The sequence below is a fragment of the Somniosus microcephalus genome, chromosome 9, assembly GCF_052327205.1.
Source record: "Somniosus microcephalus isolate GS21.2 chromosome 9, FLI_Smic_1.0, whole genome shotgun sequence".
Taxonomy (NCBI): domain Eukaryota; kingdom Metazoa; phylum Chordata; class Chondrichthyes; order Squaliformes; family Somniosidae; genus Somniosus; species Somniosus microcephalus.
In genome coordinates, this window is record NC_140995.1 from 178,860,232 (window position 1) to 178,881,685 (window position 21,454).

At 43.3% G+C, this 21,454-nt stretch overlaps 1 protein-coding gene across 2 annotated transcripts in view; it reads right to left on the bottom strand.

Moving 5' to 3' along the window:
• LOC147112876 (peptidase M20 domain-containing protein 2-like) overlaps nt 1–21,454 on the bottom strand; it is a 214,112-nt gene that overhangs the window by 170,838 nt on the left and 21,820 nt on the right. Inside the window, exons 3-6 of one of the 2 annotated variants that reach the window (XM_085997641.1) lie at nt 15,106–15,248; nt 12,354–12,508; nt 9,283–9,418; nt 3,029–3,136 (exon numbers count right to left, since the gene is read on the bottom strand). The exons of the other annotated variant lie outside the window; for it this stretch is intronic. Coding sequence (XP_085853767.1) covers nt 3,029–3,136; nt 9,283–9,418; nt 12,354–12,508; nt 15,106–15,248 — 542 coding nt within the window. The remainder of the gene's footprint in view (nt 1–3,028; nt 3,137–9,282; nt 9,419–12,353; nt 12,509–15,105; nt 15,249–21,454) is intronic. 2 annotated transcript variants of the gene reach the window in all.

A 21,454-nucleotide genomic window follows, 5' to 3' on the forward strand; every position in this document is an offset into this window, starting at 1 on the left:
ATTCCAGTGATTTTTGAGGAATTGCTAGATCCCAGTGAATTTTGAGAAATTCAGAGTGTCCATCAGCACCAGAGATTATGCACAATTGACACCTACTGATGCAGAAGGCCTCTTTCTTCCTGGGTCGTTCAGTAATGAGATGAGAAAACTGGGACTGTCTAACACAGAAACAAGGGGCATACAAGTAGACTTCACCGTTAGTTAATTAACATTGATGAAGTCTTCAATCAACACTGAGGATTCAGTACCAGCTGGTACCGTGGTAGCCCTAATACATAAAAGAAAGGCACAGCCAAGTTACATACCCAGGGTAAAACTAAAGACAGTCTCCAAAGTGGATGAATAGGAAAATTAAAATGGTAGCAAGAAAAACAATCTGTACAAAGCCTACAGGGGAAAAGGATTATAGGAATATTATCATAGGTTAAAAAATGTTACAAGTGTTAAATGCGCCATAACCAAGACTGCCTAGTTCCACCTCCACAACATCACCAACTCCGCCCCTGCCTCAGCTCATCTGCTGCTGAAACCCTCATCCATGCCTTTGTTACCTCTAGACTTGACTATTCCAACGCACTCCTGGCTGGCCTCCCTATGTAAATGGGAGGTCATCCAAAACTCTGCTGCCTGTGTCCTAACTTGCACCAAGTCCTGTTCACCCATCATCCCTGTGCTCGCTGATCTACATTGGCTCCCAGTTAAGCAACGCCTCAATTTTAACATTCTCATCCTCGTTTTCAAATCCCTCCATGGCCTCGCCCCTCCCTATATTTGTAATCTCCTCCAGCCCCACAACCCTCCGAGATATCTGCACTCCTCCAATTCTGGCCTCTTGAGCATCCCCAATTTTAAAAATCGGTCCACCATTGGTGGCCATGCCTTCAGCTGCCAAGGCCCTAAGCTCTGGAATTCCCTCCCTAAACCTCTCCATCTCTCTTTCCTCCTTTTAAAACGCTCCTTAAAACTTACCTCTTTGACCAATTTCTCCTTGTGGCTCGGTGTCAAATTTTGTTCTATAACACTCCTGTGAAGCACCTTCGGACGTTTTACTACATTAAAAGGTGCTATATAAATACAAGTTATTGTTGTCATTGTTGTTCAGATAAGGTTGCTAAGCACAATACGAAAACATTTTTCCAGTATCGTCACAGTAAATTAAGTTAGCGAGGAAGGTGGAATTTTAAGAGACAGGAATTGGTGAAATTAGAAAGCGAAAATAATGGAAATACTGAATACTTTCTAGAAATTTGAGATTGATACTAACTTATGAGCCAACTCTTGTAGCACACTGAATATCCAACAGGATTTCAAAATATATGTGGGAAAGATAGTCGATAGCCTTCAGTTTTCAACATAACAAATCTCCTGGGACCCAATAGCATATTTCCTACTGTGAAGGAAATTTGTGGGGGACTAGTTACTGGGATTCTTAGGTACTAGTAAAGATGCTGTGGGATTAGAAGCAAGCAAACAAAAACAGTACCTATATTTGAAAAGGAGGATAAACCAGACTCATGCTACTGCAGACCCTTTAATTGATCAATATCAGGTAGGGGGTATGCTGGAGGAGCATCTCTATAGCAACAAGAGTTTAATTTAAAAAAAAGAGATTTAGAAAAGGGGAAGATTCTGGGCAACAAACAAAGCTTCTTAAGGACATTACAGATGAGACGTTAAACTGAGATCCCATCTGCTCTCTCAGGTGGATATAAAAGATCCTATGGCACTATTTCGAAGAGGAGCAGGGGAATTATCCCGTGTCCCGGCCAATATTTATCCCTCAACCAACATAACCAAAACAGATCATCTGGTCATTATCACATTGCTGTTTGTGGGAGCTTGTTGCGCGCAATTGGCTGCCACGCTTCCTACATTACAACAGTAACTACACTTCAAAAGTACTTCATTAGCTATAAAGCACTTTGAGATGGCCGGAGGTCGTGAAAGGTACCATATAAATGCAAGTTTGTCGTCTTTGCTTTCTTTCTATTAAAATAATTATATAGTGGAGCTCCCTACAATATAGATTTACACTTTCAGAAAGTTGACAAAAGTTCCAGGAGAGACTTCTAAATTAAACCAAAAGCCATGAGAATCTAGTGGAACATTTTTTTAATCATTTATTCTCTGGATGTGGGCAATTCTAAACAAGCCTGCTTTTACTGACCATTCCTAGATACCCAGAGAAATTGATGGTGGGCCTTCTCCTTGGACTACTGCAGTCCTTGTAAGGATGGTGGTCCCACAACAGAACGGGATCAGAAGGAACTGGAGATGTAATGGCAGACTAGGGGGAGGATGTTGAACTGCATGTTGTAGGGTTCATTACTTGTGACCTGGATACCACAACCTATTGCAAACCTGACAAATTTGCAGGTGATGCCAAGATGGAGAGAGCAGTAGAGACATGCGACGCAGTTAATTATTTGCAGAAGGATTTAGATCAATTACACAAATAAAGAAATGGGAAATGTAATAATCGACAAGTGTGAAATATTATACATTGGAAGAAAACATTGTAGAACGCAAGTCTAAAATCAACAGAACAGAAATAGCACAGGGAGAATTAGAAAGGTATCTGGGAGTAGTTGCACAATATGGAGAAGCAAGTACTTCTGTCCCACACCAACATGAAGTGGCTTAGCAAGCCACTCAGTTGCATCACCACCTTCTCAGGGCGACTGGGGTGGGTAATAAATGCTGGTCTTGCAAGCAATGCCCACATGCCAAGAATTAATCATGGCTAGGATTCCCTATACAACAAGCTCGGATCGCAACTGCTCTGGAGTCAGTCATTCCAGGTTATTCTCGCTTACCCCTCTACTATCCAATTACAGAGAAACTTTGGCAAGACTGGAAGTAGGATGTAAAACTGCATGCTTGTTCAGTTGGGGGTCAGGGTTTTTTTTTTGTTTTTTTTTTTGACATGCTGGATGAAAAGAACTCCGTATTATTCATCTTGTACACCATACCTTTGTATTCAGCAAGCACTTAGAAACAATTCTGCAGAATATTTCAAAATGCTTACCGGCTGCTTCAGTGTATTCCTCTGTATGATTCAAAGCCGAGGACCCAATATAAAAGTAAGGGTGAATTCCAGGTACAATAAAAGAAACATTACCAAAATCTGTGGAGCCTAAGAAAAAACAGAAAGGAAAGAGAAAATTAGCAACTTTTATACCCAGCCTGTCAGCTACCTTTCATTAAGAATGGTAGGCTATTCTAGAAAGTCACACACAAGATCCCGGCAGGGAATTTAAGTTGCGCAAAAGCAACATATACCTTTTAATTTCATAGTTCCATAACAGAAAGTCTCAATCTAATTTACAATTCAGTTATTGAAAAATCAGTTTCATGATTCGGATGCTAATTCTTAAAAAAATTATAAATGAATCTCCAGCTTATTGAGAGTTACATAACTTTAATAAGAGGTGGGAGGTAACATTCAGCTACAAGTAGCAATACTGCCCCCATCCTTCCACAAAATACCATCACTGCAAAACTAAAAGAGTGTACAGCCATTACTAACTTGTTCAGCAACAAGTAACTAGAGGTTAGTCCTATTCAGTACTGTCTGGAAGCTTGAAAGTTGTAATATGAAGCACTATTGCTCAAGCAGATTTAGAAGACAGCTGATTTGCAGCAGTAAAAATGAACACTGCAACCTAATCTGGTAAATATTAAATTTCTAGTATCACAATATCATGTGTAGTTTTAGAAAGTATAATAATTCTACATTAGAGAATTTAAGATTGTTGCTGGACAAAATGTAAAAAAAACTAAGCCAGCAGGTAAACTTAAAATGTTGAAGTTCAGTTTTATATGTAGAGTGATATTTTACAATTAAATCTCTGGTGATTTAAGAGATACTGTTCTAGAGTAAAACTGGAAAAAAAAAAAATCACTCATCCCTTCATAGTTTCACAGCATTATCTGCAACTCAAACCTTTTAAACCATAAACTTCAGATCTTAGTGGAGGACTTCGGGAGAAACAGAGCAAAACTACAAAAAGAAAATCAGACAATAATCAAGGAAAAATTATTTTAGTTACTTGTGGTAGCAATTTTGAAAAATTCTGATTTTTAACTTTTTTGTCTCAGTGGACAGGAATAATTTAAATGAGGGGTGGTTATATGAACAGCATGCCTACAGCAGGAGTGAGCCTCAAGAGCCATACTGCCTGCTGAGTGTTTCATAGCTAATTGTGCATAACTAGTTTATCAATAAAACAGAAGCAGTGCAGGCTAAGAAAGATAATTCAATTCATACAAGTGTGCTCAGCTTTCAACAGATCACTAGGGTTTGAGTACAGGAGTAAAGAAGTCTTACTCCAATTATATAGGGCCTTGGTGAGACCACACCTGGAGTAGTGTACACAATTTTGGTCTCCTTACCAAAGGAAGGATATACTTGCCATAGAGGGAGTGCAACAAAGGTTCACGAGATCGATTCCTGGGATGGCGGGAGTGTCGTATGAGAAGAGATTGAGTAAACTAGGCCTGTATTCTCTTGAATTCAGAAGAATGAGGGGATCTCATTGAAGCATACAAAATTATTAGAGCTTGATAGGGTGGATGCTGGGAGGATGTTTCCCTTGGCTGGGGAGTCTAGAACCAGGGGCCACAGCCTCCGGATAAAGGGTAGGCCATTCAGGACTGAGATGAGAAGAAATTTCTTCATACAGAGGGTGGTGAATCTTTGGAATTCTCTACCCCAGAGGGCTGTGGAGGCTCAGTCATTGGGTATATTCAAGACAGAAGTCGATAGATTTCTGACTAGTAAGGGCATCAAGGGATATGGCGATAGGGCCGGTGAATGGAGTTGAGGCAGAAGATCAGCCATAAATCTCATTGAATGGCAGAGCAGGCTCGAAGGGCTGAATGGCCTACCCCTGCTCCTATTTCTTATGTTCTTATGTTTAAAAATGATCAATCAGCAATTCTGGCTGAGCAGATTATTTGCCCATTCTGTTGACCAAAAATAATGTAGGACATGTGGGGGAGGGAAGGAAGAGGATGAACAGAAGGAACATCAAGAAAACTGGTTATTGGGGAGACCAAACGCAGATTGGGTGACCGCTTTGTGGAACATCTCCGTTCAGTCGGGAAGGGTGACCCCGCGCTTCCGGTCGCTTGTCACTTTAATTCTCCCCTCCACTCCCACTCTGACCTCGGCCTCTTACACTCTTCCAATGAAGCTCAACGTAAGCTCAAGGAACAGCACCTCATCTTTCGATTAGGCACTTTACAGCCTTCCGGACTCAACACGGAGTTCAACAATGTCAGACTATAATCCTCATTTTTTAAGGCGGCAGCTGTTGATGATTCTGCCATCCCCACCCATTTGCAACATTTTCTCTCTCCGGAGTTCAATCCTAGCAGACTGTGCCTTTAGTTCCTTCCTCCCCACCCACCCCTTTCCCTGCCTCTGCACCTGCTTAAAACCTGTTATATCTCCAACTTTTACCAGTTTTGATGAAGAGTCACAGACCTGAAACGTTAACTCTTTCTCTCTCCACGGATGCTGCCTGGCCTGCTGAGTGTTTCCAGCATTTTCTGTTGTTATTTCAGATTTCCAGCATCCGCAGTAATTTTACTATTGTGTAGTTATTTGAAGATCTGTTTTCACTTGAATATTAAAGGAGCAAGGGGAAAAGAAATCCAAGCTGCATCTGACACTACTATCTGCAGCTCGTTATAAATGGAAAGGAGCCACTAGGAGACGCACCGCCGGACACACTCACTGGAAAGAGATACACCATGGGACACTCACTGGAAGGAGACACACTATAAGTAGGTTGGGACCCAGGAGCGAGGATGGGACCCGGGGATGAGCACGAGGTCCGGGGGCATGGACGGGGCCCAGGGGCGAAGACGAGCCCAGCAGCAAGGTCGAGGCCCAGGAGTGGGGCGGCGTGGACCAGTAGCGGGGTTGGGAGGACCACACTGCAGCCTATGAAACGTACGTGTACGTGTGCGCGTGCGCGCGTGCGTGCGTGTGGCCGATGTAGCAAAGTCTGGTCTCCAACCGTCTCCGCCCTTTAAAATGAAGTTCGGGACATAGAACATCAGGACCCTCATGGGCAACCCCAACAGTGACAGACCGGAACGCCGGACCGCTATCATTGCCTGGGAGCTCAGATATTTCGACAGACATCACAGCCCTAAGCAAGACCCAGCGGGCATGGGAAGGTCAGCTCAAGGAGCAAGGCGGTGGTTACACCTTCTTCTAGAAAGGCAAACCTGAAGACGCCGCCTCCATGGGGTAGGCTTCGCCACAAAAAATGAGCTAGGTGAACGTCTCAGAAACTCCTTGTGGAATAAACGAACGCCTCATGACTCTACGGCTCACCCTAGCCCAGAACCAGTGCGCTATGGTCATCAGTGCATATGCCCAAACACTGGAAGCCACAGACGAGACCAAAGAGGAATTCTACTCTAGCCTTGAACAATCCCTGTCCCGAGTCCCAACGGGTGACAAGCTGATCCTCCTTGGCGACTTTAACGCCAGAGTTGGAAAGGATACAGATCTCTGGGGAGGTGTGATCGGCAGAGAGGGGGTAGGGAAAGCCAACTCCAACGGTACCCTCCTCCTGATGAAATGCTTCGAACATGGCCTCGTCATAATGAACACCTTGTTCCGTCAGAGAGACAAGTACAATGCTTCATGGCAACACCCTCGCTCCAAGCACTGGCATCCGCTGGACTATGTCATCGTCCGAGCGATGGACCGCAAGGACGTCCGCATCACCCGCGCCATGACAGGTGCTGACGACTGCTGGACAGACCACCGCCTAATTCGCTCTGTCATCTCCATCAACGTTGCCCCAAAACAGCGGCAGCAACAGAAGCAATGCCGCAGGAAAATCAACACTGGAGCACTCAAAGACCCTGCTAAGAAAGTCTATTCAGCCTGCGCCTCACAACCAACCTGACGACTCCCAGTGATTCAGAGACAGTGTCCACAGCGCCTGGTCTGCACTCAAGGCCTCCATAATCAGCACCTGTGAAGAGACGCTCAGGCACTCAACCAGGATACACCAAGACTGGTTCGATGAGAATGACCAGGAGATCCAGGTGCTATTAAGTCGCAAGCGCAAGGCATTCCTGATCTGGAAACAGCAACAGAACTAGAGAGCAAGAAAGCAGCTCTATAGACGCCTGAAAGCAGAGGTCCAACAAAAAACTCGCAACTTAAAGAACAGATGGTGGCTGAAGATAGCACAGGAGTTCTAGCAGCTAGCCAACAACCACGACGTGCGTGGATTCTTCAGCGCAGTCAAGACCACCTACGGCCCAAGCACCCAAGGTCCTACCCCACTGCGGGCCAAGAACGGAGAGATACTCATCAAGGACAGAGAGGCAGTCAGTGGCCACTGGAAGGAACACTTTGAAGATCTCCTTAACCGAGACTGTCTTCAACGCGAGTGTCCTCAACTCCATCCCGCAGCATGCTACCCGCCACCACCTCAGCACAACCCCAGCCCGGCACGAGGTTGAAAAGGCCATCCAACAACTGGAGAATAACAAGGCCTCAGGAGTAGATGGAATCCCCGCCGAGGCGCTAAAACATGGCGGAGAAGCAATATTGGCGCGAATACATGAACTCATTTCTCTTACTTGGAAGGAGAGCATGCCAGGGGATCTCAGACGCCATAATCGTGACCATCTTCAAGGTGACAAGTCTGACTGTGGTAATTACAGAGGAGTCTCCCTGCTGTCGGCCACAGGGAAAGTCATCGCAAGAATCCTCCTCAATCGCCTTCTCCCAGTGGTTGAAGAGCTCCTCCCAGAGTCGCAATGCGGATTCCACCCACTAAGGAGCACAATGGACATGATCATCACTGTGCGTCAACTACAAGAGAAATGTAGGGAACAGTACCAACCGCTGTACATGGCCACCTTTGACCTCTCAAAGGCCTTCGACACTGTCAACCGTGAGGGATTATGGAGTGTCGTCCTCAAATTCAGCTGCCCTCAAAAGTTTGTCACCATCCTCCGCCTGCTTCACGAGGGTGCAAGCTGTGATCCTCACCAACAGAGCCACCACAGATCCAATTCACGTACGGACTGGGGTCAAGCAAGGCTGTGTCATCGCACCAATGCTCTTCTCGATCTTCTCGGCTGCAATGCTCCATCTCACCGTCAGTAAGCACCCCGTTAGAGTGGAGCTAATCTACAGAACAAACAGGAAACTGTTCAACCTCTGTCACCTCCAGTCCAGGTCCAAGGTCGTCCCATCCTCTGTCATCGAATTACAGTATGCAGACATCGCTTGTGTCTGCGCACACTCGGAGGTCGAACTCCAAACCATCGTCAACATCTTCACCGAAGCGTACAAGAGTATGGGCCTTACACTAAACATCCGTAAGACAAAGGTCTTCTACCAACCTGCCCCCGCCACACAGTACTACTCCCCTATTATCAAAATCCACAACAAGGCCTTGGACAACATGGACCACTTTCCATACCTCGGGAGCTTACTGTCAACAAGGGCAGACATCGATGATGAAGACCAGCACCACCTTCAGTGTGCCAGTGCAGCCTTCAGTCGCCTGAGGAAGTGTGTGTTTGAAGACCAGGACCTCAAACCCAGCACTGAGCTCATGGTCTACAGAGCAGCAGTGATACCCACCCTCCTGTATGCTTCAGAGACATGGACCATGTACAGCAGGCACCTCAAAGCACTGGAGGTGTACCACCAACACTGCCTCCACAAGATCCTGCAAATCCATTGGCAGGATTGGCACACCAACGTTAGTGTTGTCGCTCAGGCCAACATCCCCAGCATCGAAGCTTTGACCACGCTCAATCAGCTCCGATGGACGGGCCACATCATCCGCATGCCCGATTCGAGACTCCCAAAACAAGAGCTCCATTCGGAGCTCCGACATTGCAAGAGAGCCCCAGGTGGGCAGAGGAAACGCTTAAAGGACACCCTCAAAGCCTCCTCGAAAAAGTGGAACATCCCCACCAACACCTGGGAATCCCTGGCCCAAGACCGCACAAAGTGGAGGAGAAGCATCCGGGAAGGCGCCAAACACCGAGTCTCTTCGCCGTGAGCAACTGGAAGCCAAGCGCAGGCAGCGCATGTCAACCCAAGCACCCCGCCCCTTCAACCACCGTCTGCCCCACCTGTGACAGAGACTGTAGGTCCCGCATTGGACTCATCAGTCACCTGCAAACTCATTTTTAATGTGGAAGCAAGTCATCCTCGGTTCCAAGGGACTGCCTAAGAAGATGATAAATGGAAATGATAAAAATATACATTAACCTATTTACCTGATGGACTGTTCAGAACTCGCTCATCAGTTGTGAATTCTATGCCGAGACTTCTGCCATTTGCCTCATACAGTTGTCGGAGAGTCTTATTAGGAATCACATTACAGAATGCATTCCTTCCAAATTCCAGTTCTACCTGAAAGGTTATAGTATTAGCGTTTGTAAATTATACATCCTAAACAGTTAGTAAATAACAATTCTTTGGATTCAAAATATCCAGGCAAATGAAATCATTAATCTATTTCACTGGAAAGGTGAACAGATTTGCACAAACTAGGCTTAAAAATTAAATCAAGTATGAATGCCCTTTAAAGAAGCAAAAACATGCCTGCTTTATCAATTTGCTTTTCTCTATGCTGCGAAGGTTTTAAAGAGATTTTGTATAAATGGAGAACACTAATTACACTGGATAGGGTTGGGGAAGAGAACATAACAGGGTGAGGGGAAGAAATCGACTCTGGTTAATTCCGTTTCTAACATTTCAGTAGCTCCTCTTCCAAGTCAACTTAGCCCCTCCACCCATCCCCCAAATAAATCAGTATTTAGCTTCAACAAAACAAGCTTAGAGAAGTTACATCAAACTATAGTTCTAGTCAAATTTGTGTTTTGGAATAAAAGGGTACCAAAGGTGCTGGGTGCACAGAGTATAGATGTTAGACAGGTGAGATTTAACAATATTTACATACGAACTTGTGAATATGGACAGCATTTCAAGGATTGTTATTTGTGGCATGACATTAATCCTATAGAAATAAACCATACTTGCTTTTTAAATTAAAAGAGAAAATATATTATTTAATTTAAAATGGCTGTCTATTTAAAAATAATTCAAACATACAAATAGAATTTTCCATCAACTATGGCTTTGAGGGCAGGGAGAAGAGAGAAACACCTTGGATCAAATGCTGTTATAACGTTTCAATTCATAGTGCTGTATAGGCTCTGAATCACACTCTTACTTCTTAACCAAAGCAGCAAGAGATCTAGAATATAGCAAAATGAACAACACAATACAAAAAAAAATCAAGTTAAACAGTTCCATGCAAGAGCAGTTCAGTGAGAGAATCAACAGGTAGGTTGAGTGGGAACTGTGTGTGGAGGCTGAACTTCCTTCTAAAGATAGGTAATTAATATTACTCTTTGTTCATCTTCCAGAATAGTCTCCCAAGAATCATCCATGGACATTCTAGTTAGTGGGTTAACTTTTCAGTGAAATCAGGCAACTGCACGAAGCACATTCAGTTTCAAATTTTAATTATGTAGTGTCAGAACATAATCTAAATGAGGGTGCTCCTCCAATAGCTATGTAAATAATGACATGTAACTGACCCATACAGATCAGAAGGTTTCAGATTTAATTCCCAGTCTGTGTCACGTTGGCAGATCTCATCCAGGGCAACGGGAGGGGCTACATTTAGGCTAGGGTTGCCGAGGCTAAATCAGCTAGGGTTTCCTCTCCTAATTGCCATCCACTGACTCCTGATGGAAAGTATGTATATGTGGACAGATGAAGTTTGGCTGCGAGGCCCCCCAAGCACTGGCACAATCAACACACCGAATAGGTGAGACAGTCCTGATCGACAGTTAGCAGAATCAGCTCATCTCTCTTGCCTCGCCCCCTTTATTTTTTGAAGAAAAGCTACTGAGGAAGTGCTAGAAGCTAAAGAAAAATGTTCCATCAGTATAGCTGACTGGTACCGATGCATCTTGTGTACACCATAGAAACCCAGTCTACACATTCCAAATTTAGCACAGTCACAACTTTGAGCCAAAATATCACATCTATGTCCAGACCTTTGGTGAGGCTGAGGATTTCAAGTAAAAGAGAACTTTAATAAAGCATAAGACAAAACCACTGTGGATATATGTAAATTATGTTAGTGAAATATATAAATTTTTAGATTAAAAAAATGTTTAAACCCTTATTTTAACCATTAGAAATTTCAAAGAAAAAAATAGCAGACAAAAAATATTTCTGAAAGCATTTTCAGCAATTTGTTGGAAGCCAGTGGACTGACTGCTTTCACAGGTTGATATACTCAGTATAAAATAGCAGCTATTGACAATGTCACATTGACAAGGCCCATCAAAGCATCATCTATAGAAGCAGCAGGTACTGCAGGTACTTCAGTTCTCAGATGTGCGCCCCAAATGCTGAATTTAATGAAAATAGATATATTATTCCCCAGCAATAGCTTGCCTGCTGTTAACAGGAGGAAGGGAGAAGGCTTAAACTAAAATAATACAATTTTAGACTAATTTAACATTAAAATCATCTGATGGTAAATGGGGAGTCTAACCCAAGTCTACAGTGCAAGGGGTTTCCCACATTATCACCATGGGATTTAATATTTATAATTTACTGCTTTACTTCAAGGAAACATTGGCCTTCCAGGAACTCAGCAGCAACTGCAGGCGAGGGAGTGGGGGGAGGGAGCAAGAAGAAAGTCTCAAATCAGTAGATTGCAGGGACTTGGAAAACAGAGGTGGATGCACAGTGGGGATTTGGGACATTAACCACTGTTGGGCCAGGAAATACAGAACTAGATTGGCATTTTCTGCAATCTATATCATGAGTAGCCTTGTCCTAGATAAAGCAATCTAACAAAAACAAATTGCAAAACAAAAAAGGAGTTAAAAATTGCTAAGTCTTTCAACCATTCAAAATACTCACGATACATTTTAGTTCCCAACCCACTATTTTTGTTCAGTGTTAAGTGCTAATAATGCAACTGGAGGGACTGACAAGAGAAGCCACTGTGCCTTATAGAAAGATTAATTATTATCAGTACATACAGCCATTAACAAAGAATGCTCAAGTCATTTCAATTTTGTATGTTGGGTCCACTCTCTTGCATTGTGAACTCCAACCTAGTTCCCTGATGAAGTCCTTACAAAGATAGACAGGGTAAAAAATGTACCAGTTTGTTCAAAACAGATAAAATTTACAAGTTCATATTTAAACCAATCTAAAAATGGTTGCTTTCTAATTATCAATTGAATGCCTGTGCAATGTCACCAACAGCAAGTGACTTTTGCAGTTTATACAATTATCGTCATGCATTAACTACCTGGCACCCTGTTGCCAATCCAGCAGCTTTGAAACACTTTGTTGCTTTTTCAGTCAGCGTACCCAGGTCTTTGTACTGTGGAGTGCGGAGATAATATTCCAGCTCAGAGTGTGAGGGAATGATGTTGGGCTTTGTTCCTCCATGTTTAATAATACCTAGCAGCAAAAGAGCATTATGATCAAGCAGTCAAATATCTATGGAAACTCAGCATTAGAATGTTTATTCATTATTTCATCATACATATGTACACTGTTTATATGAACCCAGTGCCTTAATCTATATTTAGTATGAAAATCCATTTAGGTTGATTCAAGAAAGCGGTCAGTTTATACTAAAAACCTGCCGAGTGCTGAAATGATCAGGAAATGTGTACACAAAAAAAAAACAAGCACCTTTCTGCTACACTGCCTTCGAATTGACTCCAGTATGACATCCACTGTATAATGTTTTTACAGGAATAATTGACCATATAAAAATGCCAGTTTGAAATCCAATTGTAGCAAACTTCTGGACTGATTAATATCTAATTCCCAATACAAAAATATCCTTTGGAAAGAAGTGCTTCAAACAGCAGATTTCAGTTCAAAATGCTGTAACACAATCTAGGAGCTCTTATGTCTCCACAAGCTAAAATCAAGGTTTACTTGTGATTTGGGTTGTAATGAGGCCCCCTAGATTATATTGCAGCTTTGTCACATACTCCCATACAACTGATTTTTTGCACCTGGATATTTGATATGACTGGATTTCATACAGTAAAACTGCTAAATTATTAGAAAATACAGTATTTGAATAAAATCTGTGTAATATCACACAGACACATATATAATGTGCATGTAGGTACATAATTATGTGCCCTCGGATAACATTACCCTGCTGTCCTCTTTAAAATTGTGCAGCTGTGTTGCATTCTGAAAATGATGAAAATAACAGATGCAGTTCAATATTTCACAAACATTAAAATAAAAATTCCTTCCAAAACAATCACAGCTTTGCTTAGAACTTTCAAGAAAGCACAATTTCATAATGAAGTTAAGTGCAAATGAAATACTATCTATTCTAGTGTTAAGCAGTCCTTAAGTCTACTCGAGTCCCAAATATTATGCATCCAAAACATTTAGCAATTAATTCCAAAATCAGAATTAATGGAAGAAGTTTGTTAATTTCCCTAGACTGCATCTCTCAACATACACTTAGCAAATTTGCAACTACTCTCATCAGCAAGCTAATTTAATCCTAGTCTGTTTAATAGAAAAGTACATCTACAACAGAGCTGTGGCACTGGGAGCAGCGGTTCTGAAAAGACAGGAATACATTCCAGTGCCAACATCTGCTTATTGTTCCAGATTCTTCTACAGACTCTCAACAAACTTATCTCCAAACAGACATGTATAAAAGTACAGGGGCAATATTCACTTTGGATACAAGCGAAAAACTGGCTGATGAAAAATAAAATTGGGCGGGATGTACAACGGGCAGCAGATCCACAACGGCCAATTTTCTGCCCACACCCAAAGTGAAAATTACCCCCTACTTTTCTAGTTTCAACCAGTGTTTAGAAATTCCACTGAATGCTTGACCACACTGAGTGGTTGCAGCAGAGAGCACTGCATCTTTTAAAGGCAAAGTAAAGAAATATTTGAAGCAAAAGAAGATACAAGACTATGGAGAGTCAGTGGGATTAGTTTTACAAACATACGAACAATAACAGACCAGGTAAAGACCCTCTGGTCCATCAAGCCTGGACCACAAAATTGCGGTACCTTGTTTCACAATACAGTAAACTCTTTCTTATCCGGCACCTACGGGGCCAGGATGGTGCCGGTTGATGAAAAATTTTAGATAACAGAGAGGTCGGCTATTTTTAACACAAACAAAAATAAAAACCACTGACTAACTCGGCCACCGCAGGAGACTCGGACTCGGCAAAACGAGTGCTGGATGGATTCGGCAAGATTACCGGTTATCTATTTTGCCGGTTATTAAAGAATTCCAGATGATTAAGTGCCATTTAAACAAGAGTTTACTGTATATACTCTCCACCCCACCCAAAACCATGCGATCTCCTGGGAGAGGCAAAAAAGATAAAAAACCCAGGCCAATTTGGCGGGAAAAAAATCTGGGAATTCCTCTCCGACCCATCTAGGCAATCAAAACTAATCCAGGAGATTACACTGGCCTCGAATTCCCTGCAGTACCTACCTTCTGTAAGAGGTGATCTCTGCATCACCCAGACACCAGTCCAGCTCTCGCTTGAAGGAATTCACATAAGTATCCACTGCACAAGACAGCAGCCTGTTCCAGAGGTTCACTATTCTCTGGGAAAAGAACCACCTCCTGACATCTAACCTAGATCTGGCCTTATACAACTTAAATTTGTGACCCCTAGTCCTCCCTAACCTATTTAATTGGAACAAATTGTCAACTGGAGGAATTTCTTCACTCAGAGGGTTGTGAATCTTTGGAATTATCTGCCCCAGAGGGCTGTGGATGCTGAACATTTGAGTATATTCAAGGATGAGATTGACTGATTTTTGGACACTTAAGGGAATCAAGGGATATGGAGATCGGGCAGGAAAGTGGAGTTGAGGTGGATGATCAGCCATGATCTTATTGAATGGTGGAGCAGGCTCAAGGGGCTGTATGGCCTACTCCTGCTCCTATTTCTTATATTCTTATGTTAATATTTATCAGAAAAGGACATCAAGTGTATAAAGCAATGTGGTTCAACGGCTTAATATAGTCAACTCACCATGAAGTCTCCAATCTGTCTTTAGCTGTTGTCGTAACACTGACAGGTTGGTGTAAGCCAAAACTGCAGCATCTACTGCATTTATTCCTTCCCAGGGATAAGCAGCAGCATGAGTGGCTTTTCCAAAATACCTCACAGTTACACTGAAATAAAAGTATATAATAAATTGGCCAGAAACACATACACTTTTCTTACAACTGGCAACATGAAGGTACAGATGTATTGGCACAAAATTTCCTTGCATCCTCCTTTCAATTCAAAGAGTTGGATGTCCACATTTACTTTGCACTCTGTCGACATCAAACACTCAAGGGTCTGGGAAACTATCGGTTAAATGCAGTTTGTTTTACTCTGCACTTTAACTCCAACCAAAAAACACAGCCCATGATATTTCAGTTTCCCACATAACCACCCGTAGCCTCTCCAGAAAACCCAAGATTAACTGGTTTTGTTCTGGGAACTGCAAGAAAAAAAAGCCTTTTAAACCATACTGCTGGCTTCTCGAAACACCAAAAGGATTATTACAGAACTTTAGGAAGCTGACCCAGGACTCTCAGAAAAACAAGTCTTTTTAATGGCAACTGTTCCCAATAAGTGTGGTGGCATGGGAATTCAATATGGACAGGTCACACTTTCTGGGTAGATAAGGAATATTTAAGAGTGTCCCTAGAAAGGCCACTTTTATCTACTTCAAGTACTTTTTTCATTATAATCTAAAGCAGACAAAAGGGAGTTTTAAATTCTAACAAGGACTTTACCTTTGTCAACTAATTAGAAATATAACTGTTATAGTCCCTGAATTGTCTGTCCAAATTGAATAGCACCTTAGGGTGACTCCATCAAGTAATGAAATGAGTGGAAAAAAAAAAAATCTTACTTTGTGAAAATTAGCATATAAAAGGATTGTGCTGTTGACAGAAGTTTTGGAAAGGTTTAGGAAGTAGATATTTTAAGCTAGGGAAAGTTTAAGAATTAAAGTTGAAAGCTTATATTGTAACAGAATAAACGTATGGGTATGGTTAATTAAGCTACGACTATAAAATGACAACTGAAGACCTAGGAGCTGATTTTAACACGCCAAATCTCTGGATTATTAAATCAGGCCTCTGAATTACTTGTCAAGTAACATAACCACTACTCTACCGTATCCGCATAAAATGCTCGACGGTCAAAGAGCCTGTTTCCGGCGGTCGACCCTTTTAATATGCAAATCGGGGTGTAAGACACGCATAGGACTCTGATTTCCATTGGAGGACTTGAACCCACAATCTTATGACTAAGCCCCATTCCAGAGACATTATCTCATTGCTGTTTGTGAGAGCTTGCTGTGCACAAATTGACTGCCACGTTTCCCCACATTACAACAGTGGTTACATTTCAAAAAGTACTTGATTGGCTGCAGCACGCTTTGGGATGTCCTGACAGTGTGAAACGCACTATATAAATGCAAGTTCTTTTTCCTTTTTTAAAAAAGACAATGGGAAAACAAATTAGTAAAACAAAGTAAGGTGGAAAAAGTGTTTCTTTTATATAAAAATTACTTTGGAAATTGTAATTAGTCAGTGAAAAAAAATGAAGCAAATGAAAATGGAAACACTTTAAAATAAACAAGCCAAATTTTATCAAGTAGAAGAAAACCATGAAGAAAAGTTAGTTTTAAGACAACTAACTTAAGCTAACTTAAAACCGAGGCAGCAGCAGCAGGTAGGCTTACCAATCTCAGAGCAGGAGAGAAAGAAGTAAAAAGTAATCGAAGTGTGACGTCACCAGAAAGCAGATAAGTGATTGGTTGGTGAGTATTTCTCGCTTTCTCCTTTTTTCCAAACTTAAACTCTGTGGTTTATAGTTTCTAAGCTCTCTGTGGTGTAGCGGGGACTGTTGGTAAACAAGGGCCCTTGAGTAGATCATTTAATTATAGTGTAATTGGTGGTATTGATTTGATTTAATTTAAATTAAGGGTAAGTCATGGCAGGAGAGCTCGGCCCCGTGGTATGCTCCTCCTGCGCCATGTGGGAAATCAGGGACACTTCCTGTGTCCCCGACGACCATGTGTGCAGGAAGTGTATCCAGCTGCAGCTACTGGCAGACCGCATTGCTGCGCTGGAGCTGCGAATGGATACATACTGGAGCATTCGCGATGCTGAAGACATCGTGGATATAACGTTTAATCAGTTGGTCACACCACAGGTAAAGGCTGGACAGGCAGAAAGGGAAAGGGTGACCACCAGGCAGAGCAGCAGGCGCAGGAGTCCCCTGTGGTCATCCCCCTCTCAAACAGATATACCGCTTTGGATATTGTTGAGGGGGATGGCTTATCAGGGGAAGGCAGCAGCAGCCAATTCCTGGCACCAGGGGTGCTTCTGCTGCACAGGACGAGAGGAAAAAGAGGGGCAGAGCTATAGCATGGGAGTATGATATTGTTGCTATCACGGAGACATGGTTGAGGGAGGGGCAAGACTGGCAGCTCAATATTCCGGGGTACAGAATCTTCAGGCGAGACAGAGGGGGGGTATAAGGGGAGGAGGTGTAGCAATATTAATTAAGGAGTCAATTACTGCAGTAAGGAGGGATGACATATTAGCAGGTTCCTCTAATGAGGCCATATGGGTGGAGCTTAAAAACAAGAAGGGGGCAAGCACTTTGCTGGGAGTGTACTATAGGCCTCCAAACAGTCAGGGGGAGATAGAGGAACAGATATGTAGGCAAATCGCAGAGAAATGTGCAAATAATAGGGTAATAATAATGGGGGATTTCAACTTCCCCAATATTAACTGGGATAGTCAGAGTGTGAAAGGCACAGAGGGTGTAGAATTCTTAAAGTGCATCCAGGAGAGCTTTTTGAGCCAGCATGTAGAAGGTCCTACAAGAGAGGGGGCGGTACTGGACCTAATTCTAGGGAATGTGGCCGGCCAAGTGGAAGAAGTGCTAGTAGGTGAGCACTTTGGTGACAGTGACCATAATATGGTGAGATTTAAGGTGGTCATGGAAAAGGACAGGGATGGGCCGGAAATAAAGGTTCTAAATTGGGGGAAGGCCGATTTTAATAGGATAAGGCAGGATCTGGCCAAAATGGACTGGGATCAGCTACTTGTAGGAAAATCCGCATCGGAGCAATGGGAGGCTTTCAGAAGGGAGATCGAGATCATACAATGGCTACATGTTCCCGTAAAGGTCAAGGGTGGTTCCAAAAACCACAGGGAACCTTGGATGTCAGGGGATATATGAGAATGGATTAGAAAAAGGAGGGCTTTTGGCAGATACAAAAGGCTAAAGACAGAGGAAGCCCTAGGAGTACAAAAAGTGCAGGGGGATACTTAAAAAAGAAATTAGGAGATCAAGGAGGGGCCATGAAATAACACTGGCGAGCAAAATAAAGGAAAATCCTAAGATGTTTTAAGTATATTAAGGGTAAGAGGATAACTAGGGAAAAAATAGGGCCCATTAGGGACAAAAGTGGCAATCTGTGTGTGGAGCCGGAAGATGTAGGAGGGGTTCTAAATGAATTTTTTGCATCTGTTTTCACTATGGAGAAGGACGATGTAGACATAGAAATAGGGCGGGGGGGACTGTGATTTGCTCGAACATATTAACATCGAGAAGGAGGAGGTATTGGCGGTTTTAGCAGGCCTAAAAATGGATAAATCCCCAGGCCCGGACGAAATGTATCCCAGGCTGCTGTGTGAGGCAAAGGAAGAGATTGCAGGGGCTCTAACACACATATTCAGAACCTCTCTGGCCACAGGGGATGTGCCAGAGGACTGGAGAACCGCTAATGTAGTTCCATTAGTCAAGAAGGGGAGTAGGGAAAAACCGGGGAACTACAGGCCAGTGAGCCTAACATCAGTGGTGGGAAAATTATTGGAAAAAATTCTGAGGGACAAAAATCAGTCTCCACTTGGAGAGGCAAGGATTAATCAGGGATAGTCAACATGGCTTTGTCAAGGGAAGATCATGTCTGACTAATTTGATTGAATTTTTTGAGGGGGTGACTAGGTGTGTGGATGAGGGCAACGCAGTGGATGTGGTATACATGGATTTCAGTAAGGCCTTCGATAAAGTCCCGCACAGGAGACTGGTCAAGAAGGTAAGAGCCCATGGAATCCAGGGTGCCTTGGCACATTGGATAAAAAAAACTGGCTTAGTGGCAGAAGGTGATGGTCGAAGGTTGTTTTTGTGACTGGAAGCCTGTGGCCAGTGGGGTACCACAGGGATTGGTGCTGGGTCCCTTGCTGTTTGTGGTCTATATTAATGACTTGGATATGAATGTAAAAGGTATGATCAGTAAGTTCGCGGATGATACAAAAATTGGTAGGGTGGTAAATAGCGAGGAGGGTAGTCTCAGTCTGCAGGACGATATCGATGGGTTGGTCAGATGGGCGGAACAGTGGCAAATGGAATTTAACCCGGAAAAGTGCAAGGTGATGCACTTTGGGGGGACTAACAAGGCAAGGGAATACACAATGAATGGTAAGACCCTAGGCAAGACGGAGGGTCAGAGGGATCTGGGTGTGCAAGTACACAGATCCCTGAAGGCGGCGGAACAGGTGGATAAGGTGGTAAAAAAGGCATATGGGATACTTGCCTTCATTGGCCGAGGCATAGAATATAAGAGCAAGGAGGTTATGATGGAGCTGTATAAAACAGTGGTTAGGCCACAGCTGGAATACTGTGTGCAGTTCTGGTCGCCACACTACAGGAAGGATGTGATAGCTTTGGAGAGGGTGCAGAGGAGATTCACCAGGATGCTACCAGGGCTGGAACGCTTCAGCTATGAAGAGAGACTGGGCAGATTGGGTTTGTTTTCCTTGGAGCAGAGGAGGCTGAGGGGGGACATGATTGAGGTGTACAAAATTATGAGGGGCATAGATAGGATGGATACTAAGGAGCTTTTTCCCTTAGTAGAAGGGTCAATAACTAGGGGGCATAGATTCAAGGTAAAGGGCAGGAGGTTTAGAGGGGATTTGAGAAAGAACTTTTTCACCCAGAGGGTGGTTGGAGTCTGGCACTCACTGCCCGAAAGGGTTGTGGAGGCTGGAACCCTCACAACATTCAAGAAGCATTTGGATGAGCACTTGAAATGCCATAGCATACAAGGCTACGGACCAAATGCTGGAATATGGGATTAGATTAGACAGGGCGTGATGGCCGGCGTGGACACGATGGGCCTCTATCCGTGCTGTATGACTCTAATAGGGGATTCTATTGCAAGGGGAATAGATAGGCGTTTCTGCGGCCGCAAACGAGACTCCAGAATGGTGTGTTGCCTCCCTGGTGCAAGGGTCAAGGATGTCTCAGAGCGGCTGCAGAACATTTTGGAAGGGGAGGGTGAACAGCCAGTTGTCGTGGTGCATATAGGTAAAAAATGGGATGAGGTCCCAAAAGCTGAATATAGGGAGTTAGGAGGTAAATTAAAAAATGTCTTCAAAGGCAGTAATCTCAGGATTGCTACCAGTGCCACGTGCTAGTCAGAGTAGAAATAGAAGGATATTTCAGATGAATACGTGGCTAGAGGAATGGTGCAAGGGGGAGGGATTCAAATTCCTGGGACATTGGAACCAGTTCTGGGGGAAGTGGGACAGTACAAACCGGACGGTTTGCACCTCGGCAGGACCGGGACCGATGTCTTAGGGGGGAGTGTTTGCTAGTGCTCTGGGGGAGGGTTTAAACTAAAATGGCAGGGGGTTGGGAACCTGAGCAGGGAGACAGAGGAAAGGGAAGCAAGGATAGAAGCAAAAGACAGGAAGGAGAAAAACAAAAAGGTGGCAGTCAGAGAAATCAAGGGTTTAAATCAAACATGGCCACAGTAAATAATAATTCTAAAAGGTCTAAGAGCGTTAAAAAAACAAGCCTGAAGGCTTTGTGTCTTAATGCGAGGAGCATTCGTAATAAAGTGGATGAATTAGCTGCGCAAATAGAGGTAAACGAATATGATATGATTGGGATTACGGAAACATGGCTCCAGGGTGACCAAGGCTGGGAACTCAACATCCAGGATTCAATATTCAGGAAAGACAGGCAAAAAGGAAAAGGAGGTGGGGTAGCATTGCTGGTTAAAGAGGGGATTAACACAATTGTAAGGAAGGATATTAGCTCTGATAATATAGAATCTGTATGGGTAGAACTGAGAAATACCAAGGGGCAGAAAACGTTAATGGGAGTGGTATATAGACCCCCAAACAGTAATGCGGAGGTTGGGGATGACATTAAAAGGGAAATTAGAGAAGCGTGCAATAAGGGCACAGCAGTTATCATGGGTGACTTTAATCTACATATAGATTGGGCCAACCAAATTACTAACAATACTGTGGAGGAGGAATTCCTGGAGTGTATACGGGATGGTTTCCTGGAC